Raw genomic sequence first — 13234 nt, 5'->3', positions numbered from 1 at the left:
TGAATTTTCAAAATTGACTCAATTGATTGAAATAGGAATAAATTAATTTAACTTTAAACTAATCTACACGTAAATTTTTGATTAGATCGTGAATATATTTACATATGAACAAGATACATAATTAATCTTACTCAAAATTCAGCCGATCACCAATAGGCAACAGGTATACCTCTACTCTTAAAGCTTTGTGAGCCGAATATTAATCATTAATATTCGTAATTGCTCAGACAAACAGGTGCTTGATCCAGCGTGTGTTTGTTTAGTCCATTGTGTAATTCTTTTAGTTTGCGGTTTATTTTTATTTGAACTAATTTTTCCTTAGGATTTTAGGAAATTTTCCTCCATATTAGAATTTTAAAAAAAATTAATTATTTTTTTATTCATTTTCTTGTTAAAATTTAGAGTAGTTTTTCAAAAAAACATGAAATTGTAAATTTGCAGCTTCATAACTTTATTTATAATAAATTATAATTTAGGGCAACACTATACAAATACTACTAAGTCTCATAAGGACTTAATTACCCTACAACAGACAAACAGTACATACTAATATTAATATTTTTCATTTTCTATTTAAATCATTTTATTATTTTTCATTTTCTATTTAAATCATTTTATTACACTCTTTGAATGAAAAGATACATTTTATTTTAATGTGGATCAAATAAATGAAAAGATACATTCTATTTTAACGTAGATTAAATGAATAAAAAGATACATTCATTTTATAAATATTAATGATTAATCTTTCTCGAGTCGAGGAACTTTTTGGCCGCGCTCTCTTTTATGGGTATGAGTTGCCGCCGTCCTTTCCTTCTAGATTCTGATCATAATTTTTTATGGTCGGAATACACTGGATATGACAATGATGATGAAATTAAAAAAAACTTTGACCTAAATCCGCTAGTCTTTGACACATTTGCTCATGTGGCGATATGAAGTGAGCTATAATTCGTCTACCGCCACTTTTATGAGGTAAAATTTCAGAGTTAATGCAACACCTCTAAATTTTCAACCCCTTAAACGAAATCAAACTTGCGAAGGATAGGTGGAAATTCGGGTGTTACATAAAAAGAAAAGGAAAAGAATTTAGATAAACGTTAAAAATTAATTTTAAAAAGTGAGTGAAAATTTCGACATATCTCTACTAACCATCGAACATGTAGTTGAGTAATTTACACAATAAAACATTAAACTAATCTAAGGCATCATTGCCTTTAAAATCTCACACCACGGCGGAATGATTCATCGCCAACTTTTCAAATCAACATGCCAAGCATGCATGAATTGTGGTTTCAGTGTCAATGCGTGCGTTTTAAAATGACTTAATTTGTTAAAACTATACAAAGTTATAAATTTCATCATCATCATCATCATCCTACTCAGTATCTCCTGCTTATAGAAAACTAAGGACAGGGTCTGGATAGGGAAAGATGGCGACAACTCATACCCATAAAGGAGAGCGCGACCAAAGGAGTTCCTCGGCTCGAGGAAGATAAAGAGACGTAGATACACATGAAAGATAACTAAAAGGCCTATAAATAAATAAAAGAAGAACCCACTACAAAAAGAAAACAAAGAACTAAAAGATTGAAAACGAGAAAAGTAAGAGGTTAAGGACACAAAAGATACACTAAGAAGACATCAGTAATCTAAGACGTGAATATGGCGTCTCCAACTACTCCTATCCCTAATCAGGTCCGCAGTGAGGTTTAACTCATGCAAGTCAACTCTTACTTGCTCATCCCAAGTTCTCCTGGGTCTTCCTCGACTCCTCTTACCCTCTGCTATAATGTTTTCTACCCTCCTCGCAGGGGCGTCGAAAGTCTTTCTCTACACATGTCCAAACCACCTCAATCTATTTTCGCGCATTTTTCCAAATATAGGGGTTACCCCTAGTTTGTCTCTAAACGCTTGGTTCCTCATTCGATCCATCAAAGTATTCCCACACATCCACCTTAGCATACGCATCTCTGTAACTTCCATCTTATGTTCGAAAATCTTCTTTATAGGCCACCATTCGGTCTCATATAGCTGAGCAGGTCTGATTGCTACCTGGTAGAATTTTCCTTTTAACTTGCTTGAGAATTTCCTATCACATAGCACTGCGGTGGCTACTCGCCACTTGAGCCAACCCGCCTGTATACGATGATTTACATCCCCGTCAATCTCCCCATCCTTTTGAATGATCGATCCCAAAATACTTGTACTTGGTTGTAATTTTAACAACTGTTTCATCTATGGACACCTCTGGTTCACCTACCAGTGGTGACCCGCTAAAGTCACAGCGTAAATACTCGGTCTTCGTACGACTAATGTGCAATCCTTTACCTTATAGAATTTCCCTCCATTCATCCAATTTAATGCAAACCTCCTCTCTAGTCTCTGATACCGGCACTATGTCGTCAGCGAAATCATGCACCACGATACCGTCTCCCAAATAGATTTAGAAATCTCTTCCATTATGACAGTAAAAATGAAAGGGCTTATAGTCGATCCTTGATACCGTCTCCGTTATCCCCACCGATGTTTGGATGTTAGTGGAAACTCTGTCATACATATCGCGTATAGCCTCAATGTATATTGATGAAATACCTTTAGCCTTGAGGCTATCCCAGATGACACGTCGTGATATGCTATCATAGGCTTTCTCCAAGTTGATGAACACCATATGCAGATCTTTCTTTCGCTACCCATATTTCTCCATCAGTCTCCTCAATGCATGAATTGCATCAATGGTTGACATTCTTGGCATAAAACTGAATTGGTTCTCTCTAATCACCGTTTCCTGTCAAATTCTCCCCTCTATCACTCTTTCCCACAATTTCATTGTGTGGTTAGGAGTTTCATACCTATATAATTGCCACATACATGCGCATTGCCTTTGTTCTTAAACAGTGGTACTAGTGTGTTATTCCTCCATTCCTCGGACATCTTATGTGTCCTCAAAATAATACAAAATTATAAACTACGCAGCAGAAATACAAATATACAAAGGAGGACACAAGGCCTCATAAAAAAACGTATACAACCAAAGTTTACAAAAGATAAACAACAGCTGCCAAAACGAAAGATAACGGTGTGACATAGGTTATGCTTCGCCCTTATCACTCTCCCCCAATGTAATGCAAAAGAACCTTCAATACCTGCTACGCCTGTCTATGATCCTCTTGCTGCTTAACATCAGATCAAAGGCCAACGTGTCATAGTAGAACAATCATAGAAAGTCATCAAACAATTAAACATAAAAAACACAAACACGTACGCGTTAGTAACTAACATCAAACATAATAAGGCCAATCTACTAGATAACATTATGTTATACAACATAAGATAATTTCATAAGACACAAACACAAATAGTAACCGTTTATCATCCACCTATAATTCTTAATCTCATTACGTCCTTTCCAACTCGAACTATGTGTTTGTGGCTAAAATACAGGTCTTCACACTCCTCTTCTCAAAACATAAACTCTTGTAAAACACATGTAGTATCAACTCAATCAAGGCATTAACAGACTACAACACCTGACCTTATTGAGCTTCTATATCCTAAAATAAGTGTGATCATAGTCTATCTTTGGGACTGGTAACTCCCTTGAGGTAACTTAACTTAGGCGCACTTCTCACTAGCATAAACTACTCTTCATTGAATAAATTTTCTATTAATGAGTAAACGTTCTATCAGTGTGTAAGCTTTCTATGAAAGAATAAACTTTCTATCAATGAGTAACATTCTATCAGTGGATCTTTTCTCCGCTTCATGGCATAGTGACACGGCCAAGGGCGTTATCAGCCACCAGGGGCCCATGGCAAAGTATGAACTCATGCCCCCTTTTGCTGACCCTCTCGAAACCTACCTTCAAGAAAAAGACACACTGAGGTACAAATCAAGTGAAGAGGCCACCATAATGGGTTTGCAAAGCCCGCATGGTAACACCTCGGTCAAGGGGCGGTATCCGCCACTCGGCACCCAATGACAAAAGTATCTCATACCCCCCATACGGTGATCCCGTCAGATCTCACCTAGGGGACTACTAAATCAATCGAATATAATCTAGTTGAGTCACGCCAACTAATTGTAATCTAATGCTTAATCAAATGGGAATAACTCCCGCTTTCTACTATTAACGAGTGCGTTGGAATAGCATAATGCCAAAACCACTGAACAACTTAAACGAAGTACGAAATCCACCTATAAAGGAGTCATTCTAACTCCTAGTAAGACATGATCCAATTTTTAAATAAATAAGGGGGTGGTCCCTTCTACTAACACTCTCATTCTCTAAACTATTCCAAGCGCAAGGATTTCATAATCGATAGCTCTTCATATAGAGTGTACTTACTAGTACCTCATAATTTTCATACAATGCATATTATCACGATAAACAACAATGTCTTAAAGCAAATTGCATATAAGGGTTAGTTACTGCGTGTATGTACCTATAAGGGTCACTGCACGACCAAAAAGTCACAAAAATCACCCAACTAAAGTTCTACCTTCCTCTTATGAAATGGGCACCTATATAAGTTAGGAGTAGAACTAAAAAGTCCACTTATCTACTTTGTCATACCAATTAAATGTCAAACCACTATCATCCATTTAAGATAAGTCTCTAATTACTCTAGCACGCACGCATCTCATTCAACATAATCATAATCATCAACTAAACAATGACACAAGTCTTTCCATCACTTTAAGAATAGAAGTATTATGTGAATCGTTCCTTTACATCAATTAAATGTAAGTTATATTGATTCACGTTTCTTTAAATATATAACAAATCACACTTAAATCTTACAATGCTAATATGACACTAGCATGACGATAATGACAAATCTTAAAGGCATCACATCGCGATATCATTCATTACATTATCCATAGCTAGAAAATCTACAATCAAAACATCACAACAAGTAACTTTAGCAACCATCAACGACAAATTGACACTATGCTCATAACCTCATTTATAACTTCGATTACATCCTAACAAGAGTACTTGTAATTAATCAATGATCAAACAACAATTAACAACTATCACTCCCAATTAATAACAAAATCACTTCTATAAGTCAACTACAATCATAACCATTACCGACTATCACTATCACAACAATAATCAACCAAACTAAATCTTAAGACAATTTTGGTTATCCAATCAATCATCACACCACCAAATGTTACATAAAAGCACACACCATGAATAATTTTATCCCTAAATCAAACCCTAATCAAATCATGTTCAAAGAAAACACCTTTAACTACTACCCATAATAAGATTCATTAAAAAAATACAAAATCAACACAAAATCCATAACTTGATAAAATTCTGATTAGAAAAAAGAATAAAATCAATGGGAAAAGAGGAGATGACTTACTATGGTGAAACTAGAAAAGGAGGTGAAAGGATAGATGGTTGTTGTGATGGTGGAGCAAGTGTGCAACAGTTGATGGTGGGGACCAAACCACCATAGCTGTTGGTGGAGGGGGCTGAAAACGCAGCCTCTTGCTGCTGGCGGCACACGTGCAGCTTGGTTGCTGTCGATGGAGGACAAGGGGAGGGTTATGGCTGCAGGTGGAACGCCTGTGCGGCTGGTCGACAGTCGGCTGGTGACCAGGTACAGTGGCGGTGCACAGGTGAGAGGGGAAAGAGAGAAAGAAGGAAGGAGGAGGGAGAAGGAACTGTGATTTTCGAATGTGAGGGTAAGGACTAAGGAGTGTTCTCACTTAAAACCCTAACTCAGTGCTTTTTATTTTAATTACTTAATTATTTATTTATTTATCTATTTATCTAGATTCATATTCTTACAAGGTCAAACTAAGAAAACTCACCTTTGTGTGCTCACAAATTTTAATAAAATAATAATTTGATTCGAACCTCTTTATTTTAGTAATTACAAATTTATTTTTTTAATATAAATATGCTAATATTTAAATTCGTATATGAAAGAAATTTATCTAAACTAACTCAAAATAATTTAATATAATTATAAAATATCCAAAATCAATTATAATAATAATTAATGACGTTATAACATGACGGGGTGTTACAGTTAATTTTGGGCAACACTCCCTTATTGTACATTTGTACGTAATAGGGAATAATCGAATAACTAATCATAGTTTGGTTTAACAATAGTCTTTTGTTTTTGTTGAAGCTATGTGAAATCGTTTCTCAAAGAAACGGTCTCAAAACAAAATTCTCATAAGTTAATAATTTGTATTAATTAGACTATTTTAATTCATATAAAATCGTGTATTACAATAAGACTGTTTCATACAAAAAATTTTGATCATAGTATAACAAAATATCAACTCCATCATTTATGCCGTACTAGAGAAACTGATTGAAGCTGTTCGTCTGCTAAAAGGTGACATACAATTAAGACGTACATTCCACCATGGCCATCCTATATGTTACCAAGTATGGATAAAAAATTTGTGGTTAAAATCAACATAAGTGCATTTTAGATGGTTGGTGCAAATATACAACATGGCTTAATCAACTAGTCTCTTGAGAGTTCATCTCTTTAAGAGACGTCTCTCAAGCTCAACCCATTAAAATTTAATGACTACTTACATTATTCTTAATGCCTATTTACCGTATTTTTAATACCTATTCACAATATCTTAAATGTCTACTTATATCATTTTTAATGCCTACTTACAATATTTCAAAATATAATATTTAGCCGGCCCAATTACAAGAATTTGTGGAGCTTAATAGCCTAATGTGATGGTGTTTTCAATGTCTCATATGCTTAGTTCTCCATAGTTCATATCAGATGATTTCCCTTGTAGAAAATTAAGTATCCCAACTAGGAAGTTGATTCTGAAGGCAGTTTCTTAGGAATTTCCGAAGTTGTATTTAGTAGCTAGTCTAATAGTCGGACAGTTAATATAATGTTCAACTGAAAAATGTAGCATTGATTATAAAATAGCATTATCATACATCCTGCTCATAAAAACTATAATCAGGATTTGAGAAGGAATAAAAAAGTCAAACTGTACCCATAATAAAAGATGCAACCAAAAACTCCATAGACCTGAGAAAGACCTACAAAGAAAAGCAAAGAAACATAACACAAGGCAAAAAAACACAACAAGACAATGATTTATAAACAAAGTGCAAGGAACAAAACTGAGTCGTTGGCTATTTGGCCTGCATACAAAAACAAAATAAGAAAGTGAAGGAAGCAAACAAGATTAGCAGAAAGCTTGAAATGAGCTATTTACTTCATACACTACTTCAATTTTGTAGTATTTCCAGATTAATCCTGAACGAATTTTCACTTAACAGATTACTATCATCACTTCAAGTTAAACTCATTACATTTGACTTATAATCTAGAGGATTCAATAGTTGAAAATATGCATATAACAGAACAATGTACATTTATTCTTATAATATATCTTTGTAAACACTTTCATCTCATTGTTACCGACTATCTATCTGTTTTCGTTTTAGTTCATTTAGCCGATCTATAGGGGCTAGGACCTTGTTTAGATGGAGGGAAATAGAGGAAAAAAAAGTAAAGAATTTGGAGGGATGAAGATCCCCTTATTTAGATATAAAAAAGGGAGGGAGAAGATTTGGAGAGATTAACTCCCTTCATTTTGTTGACGTCCAAATCTCTCCGTAAGAAGAACGATTTGGAAGGAAAATGAAATTATTTTCTTTCCCCTCCTTTTTCTTCCTATACAAACAATGCATTTTTTTTCCCTCTTTCCCTTCTCTTCCCTTCCCTTCCTTTCCCTTTCCTTCCCTTTCTTTCTTTTCTCTCCTAATATGTTATCCAAACATATTGTAAAGGCACACATTATTTTTGTAAGCAATTCCATCGAAATATGCTCCTCGTAACTTCTACCAACACCTATTGGGACTAAAGGCACTACCAATAATAATAATTCATTGTCAACATCGGTTAAAAGAACACCCAATATGATACATAAAATTAAAGTAGATGCAGACATGCAGTACATACTTTTTCTCTTAGTTGAGATAATTGAACATCAGAATAATTTTGAATCACAAACCATACTGGTTCATCTATGAAAAATCCTGATGATGTCGACTAAATTAATGAACCTATCAACCACATTTCTCATTAAAATCAAAGAGAAGACAGAGTCTTTATTACAAAATTAAGTGACTTATGGTGCAGTTAACATCAATCTTCAAGGCCACCCAACTGCAGAGGTGAGTCACGTAGTTACATTTTAGTCCATACAAGTGCATACATTTTCAAATCCATACACACTAAAAAATAAAACGAAATTGCATCGAGGAATGAATACTATTGAATAGAACTTAAAATAGACTTTAAAATTCATAAAATCATTCTAGAAAAGACATACAGGTTTTGAGAGATCTAAAAAAGAAAAGACTTGGGCATCAGTATTTTTGTTATCAACAAATAAACTTACCTGAAATTCAGAGATCAAGTGTAAAACATCATATGCCCTCTGCAGATGCCAAACATCTTTTTTAAGGAGTTGTTTGCTTTAAAGTAGTTGGAACGAATGCATAGGGATTTGTGAGCACAAGCAGCAAGGTGTTGGATTTCCATCCCAAAACATGTTTGATTCTAAAATGCACTCTGTATGTATGGTTTGGCTCAGCTTTGTACTAGACTCAAACTAATTCATCTATATTTTTCTTGTTCTCTAAGGATTTTATTCATATACTTGTCCATTTTCTGCCTTATTCAAAACATTTTAGGAGTATTTTTTTGCCTTTGTAAGAACAAGTTAAAATATGTAGTACCAATTTCACCAAAAACCTCACAAAAAAATGGAAACGATGCTCTTTCAAAGAGAAACATATGTTCCTAATCCATACTCATTGTTAGACTTCAGCAAGAAAGGTTTGGCATATAGCAAGAATTTATCAATGAAAACCTTTCTAGAAACAAATTTGAATTAAAAACAAATACTTACAAAAAATATCAAAATGAACATTCCACAGAACCAACCAAGCATTAGGTTGAGTAATGAGGTATTAGAGGGGTAGATGGTGCTAGAAGCCAACTGATATGAGATGGAGTAAGAAATGCATTTTTTTGGCTAACAACTATAAGATCTATGAATAATTTTCTTACCTAGATAAAACTTCTACAAAACTTAGTCACATCACATAAATAAAAACTTTCCTTATAGACCTTCTCCCTACAAATTGAGATTTAAAAAGCACTTCTAAAACACTTGCACAAAATGTATCTACAAAATAAAAAAAGAAAAAAAAAAGGTTTCGAGAGATCTGCAAAGACTTGGGCATCAGCATTTTTTGAATTCTCAACAGAACTTACCTGAAATTCAGAGATCAAGTGTAAGACATCATATGCCCTCTGCAAATGCTAATTCTCTATATGACCGTAATAGATTTTAATATCAAAGAGCAACAATTTCCACTAAATAAGATAAGAAATGATATTCTCATGAATAACTTCTCGTTCATTTCAAAACTTGAAAAGGCGTCAACCTTTTAAAAGACAATTTGATGTAGAGGATAAGTGAATGGATATGAGAAGAGCGCAGAAACTATAGGGAGAGAGGAAAACAGACTGCCCCTCCAATTTTGCTTAAATCAAACATCTATATCTAAACTCTATTCCTATCAGGAAAAAAAATTCTAAACTCCATCAGAGCATCAAATGAACATTGCAAGTCATTCAATCACAGCAACAGATCCAAAAAAGAATATCTTAAAGAGAAATCTCTTACATACATTTTGGAAATCGATTAATATGCCTCCTCCATGTTTTAATTCTTGGCTTTTCTCCCTTGAGGGGGACAGGAAGCGGTCTAAATAAATAAGACATCATCAAATTTATTTACAGCAAAAAAAATAAGATAGCAAAACAGTTCAGCCTTAAGAATTAGAAAAACAATTAAAAAAAGATAAGGTCACATAACATAGCATCAATAAATCACTTTCAAGCAAGCAAAGTGACTGCTCCCAACAAAAAAAGATTCTAACCGAATACAGATTTTTGTAGTGTTCAATGAACAGGAACTCCAGCGAAAGTACAGATGTTTTGTAGTGTTCTCTTTAGTATCATCTCGTACTCCTCTCCAATTTCCCTAGTTAATTGAAAATTGTTGATTCAGGGAGAAAATCGATGTTGGGTGAATGGAATTTAAACCTGAGAGCTGAGACTATAAAAATCTAAGTCAATCAAATTAGACTATGTCTTTTTAGAGGTCACCAAAAGGGGACAATCAAAAGTTATTAGATTAGAACTTCAAAATTTACTTAAAATTCCATTTGATATATCCTCCAAATCATGGAATAAACATGAGGCTATTAGGTTACATAACAGCTGCTTTATAACGTATTTTAAGCCTCTCGAACCACAAAAATCCCGTTACGTAACCTAGTGAAAACCATTATATGTTGCTATAGTAACACATTGGCCTGTATTACCTTTTAAAAGTATATGAGGTTCAAAGAGGTCTATTATAAGCTTTCATTAAGATACATTTTGCAAGAAAATATGAAATAATGTGATAAAAAGAATTTTTTTTCAAGCTAAAAATTCATATTGTCATGTCCACGAACGAGTCGTAACACTGCGATATACCATTTCCGCGACATTGCAGCCATTACCGCAATCACAGCAATGTCGACAATTATTTATATGCTCCAAATACAAATATGGACTCAAGTTAGCTGTTAAAATCCATACCTTTATGTCCTATTAATAAGTGACACAAAAAATCAAGCTCCTTGCCCCTAGAACCTAACAAATCACTTCCACCACCACCATTGTCTCATATTTCATACTCACAACTTTCCTTGCCTCCTAGAACATTCATCAGTAATCACATTTGGCAAACCTTGTTAGTGCAAATAAAAACTATCATGAACATTGATGTCATTTTGTAAAAAGATGCAAGAAACGTAAGTAAGTGCAACATACATCAACAAAACCTCATCATATTATTCAAGAATATTAATGGAGTATTTACTTATCCTTTGAGAACATATATGCACTACACAAACCCTAATCTTACCACTTTGCCTGTCTTTGGCTTCCAAATTACTTCAATAGAAGCTTTTTCTGGATTTTCATTCTTCTTAGTCCCAGCTTTTGGTCCATAAACTGCAGGTGCAGCTAACACCTTGGTAATTGGTATCTCCTATAAAACAAAAATAAAAAACGTCACACAGCCGAACAACATTATATGCTATATGATATCATGAAACATAACCAAATGTCAAAAAATTTCAACCTCCAATGAATAATGAATCACTGATTACAAAAACAATCTTAATTACACTGTGTTATGCTACGAATTTCGACACTTTCGCAGCAAATTAAAGCAACATACAATTATACATTGCATCAAGCAAACATCCAAAAACAAATATAAGCATACAAATTCAATTAACAATATTAGCACTTATCGAAATCCATTTCGCATATTTGCATTGCATAAACAAGTATATAATAATAAAAAGGATTTAAAACATAATTAACACAAAAATTATACATGAATACCTTGAGACCAACTATAAGAGCCGTGAACACGACAAAGAACTTGAAAGTCAAATCCATTTGCATTGCTGGCGTCCGATCGTATTTAATGCAGAAATGATCTTCGACAGCAGGATGAAGCGGCGTGTTTAGAAATTAGGGTTTGGTGATCGATCAAGTCGATTGATGTTTAGAAAATTGGCACTACCGAAGAGGCCTATTGTGTTTGACTGTTTGTATCCGGTTTTTACTTTTGCACAACATTTTTCAATAAACTTATGGAAAATTGAAACCTAAGAACTTGAAAGTCGAAATGCATAAAGGTTGAACATTTACCTTGAAAATAGAAGTTGAGCAGCTTATTACGAAATAATGTCAAAAAAATTCAAATATTTATGGGCACTTTAAAATTTAGGGGCCTGAGTGACTTGTGAGTTGATTCTAATCGATTTGGTTGTTGATACTAATAATTGTAATAGAAATAATAGTAGTGTAAATTTTCGTGAAATATCTTATGGCATTCTATGATGATAAAACTTGATCATAAAAGAAGTTTTATTCATAATTTTTGGTTATCATTTTATTCCATCGAGATACCATTACAATTAATAAACACTAAGCTTGGCTAGTGTTAGGGAGGGATTGTGAGGTACTTGCTGGGTAAGAGGCTTATCTTTGTAATCTTGTCTTTCTTGCAATAACACCGGTTCAACGACCTGGTTTGCACAAGTAACACACGTTAGAGGGCAACTTCGGGGATCACCTCCGTTGCTCAATGAATATACTTGATAAATATCTAGAAAGTCCGATCCCAAGTGCATTGTGGTCTCAGCTTAATGATGTTAGTTGTGACAATTATATTTTTTTTGTGATACAATTAAAAATAAGAGAAAAGGACCATCAGATACTTGATTCGGGGAGTTCATTCCACATTACATCTTATGGGCATTAGTAAATATGGCTGTGTTCAAGGTGAAGTTGTGCATATATATATGGGTAATAATTCCTCATGCAGGGTTGAGGGTATTTGTTCTATTTGGATTGCTTTGTCTAATATTAGGTATCTTACAATATGAAGAAGAATATAATCTTCTTAAGTACTCTTGATAGTAATAGTTGTAGGTACTCTTGAAAACAGTACAATTTTGTAGAGTTTCTTTGGGTTGTCAAGTTTTGATGAAGGTAAGAAGGTTGGGTCAAGGTAAGAAGGTTGGGTCACTATATGAGCTTATCGACTCTACTATTTAAGGTTCCGCATCTAGTGTGAGTGCTTCAATAAAAAAGGCAGATCATATAAAGTAACGACATTTTTATCCAAGTTATTCAAGAGAGGTCTTTTAGGTTATCAAGCTACGGGTTATATAAAATTTTGTGAGAATTATGTATTTGGTAAACCAAGGAGGATTAGCCTCAAAGTGGTCGTGCATAGATAAAGGCAATATTTAATTACATTCATTATGATTTGTTGTGTCCTTCAAGGCATCCATCCATAGGAGGATCCAAGTATTTGCTCACAATCATTATTGATTACTCTAGAAAGTATGGATATTCTTATGTGCGGATCATGTCTTTAGGAAATTCAAAGATTGAAAGAAAATGATAAAGAAGCAAATTGACAAGGAAATGAAGAGATTTAGAACATATATTAGGCTTGGGTATGTGAAAGATAAGTTCACTAACTTTTACAAGAAGCTTAATAGTAATCGACACAGGACTTGTGCGGGTAAACCTCAATAAAGTGGGATGACAGA

At 34.0% G+C, this 13234-nt stretch overlaps 1 protein-coding gene and 2 non-coding genes across 17 annotated transcripts; all 3 read right to left on the bottom strand.

Annotated features, from left to right (window-relative positions):
* Window positions 1–1516: 1516 nt before the first annotated feature.
* On the bottom strand, window positions 1517–11849 carry LOC130804595 (uncharacterized). Of its 15 annotated transcripts, XM_057669087.1 has the most exons (7): window positions 11508–11849; window positions 11020–11145; window positions 9983–10086; window positions 9731–9807; window positions 7015–7060; window positions 5382–6413; window positions 1517–3173 (listed from the first exon to the last, which is right to left on the bottom strand). In XM_057669087.1, exons 1-6 carry the CDS (start codon window positions 11568–11570, stop codon window positions 6386–6388), a joined length of 444 nt encoding a protein of 147 aa, XP_057525070.1. In that variant the 5' UTR covers window positions 11571–11849; the 3' UTR covers window positions 1517–3173; window positions 5382–6385. The 15 variants fall into 15 exon arrangements, 6 of the variants coding, with proteins under 6 accessions (XP_057525070.1, XP_057525069.1, XP_057525068.1 ...); XR_009040035.1 differs by adding an exon at window positions 8431–8469 and having other exon boundaries at window positions 9731–11145; window positions 11508–11530; XM_057669086.1 differs by having other exon boundaries at window positions 1517–3176; window positions 5382–7060.
* Window positions 8395–8457, bottom strand: LOC130804927 (small nucleolar RNA snoR101). Its single transcript, XR_009040106.1, has one exon. It is a non-coding gene; the product is annotated as a small nucleolar RNA snoR101 (small nucleolar RNA).
* On the bottom strand, window positions 9276–9338 carry LOC130804929 (small nucleolar RNA snoR101). The gene has a single exon (XR_009040107.1). It is a non-coding gene; the product is annotated as a small nucleolar RNA snoR101 (small nucleolar RNA).
* Window positions 11850–13234: the final 1385 nt, after the last annotated feature.

The sequence above is a fragment of the Amaranthus tricolor genome, chromosome 17, assembly GCF_026212465.1.
Source record: "Amaranthus tricolor cultivar Red isolate AtriRed21 chromosome 17, ASM2621246v1, whole genome shotgun sequence".
Classification (NCBI taxonomy): Eukaryota; Viridiplantae; Streptophyta; class Magnoliopsida; order Caryophyllales; family Amaranthaceae; genus Amaranthus; species Amaranthus tricolor.
The sequence above is the reverse complement of the archived record's forward strand: the minus strand, read 5'-3'. Positions and strand labels throughout refer to the sequence as shown.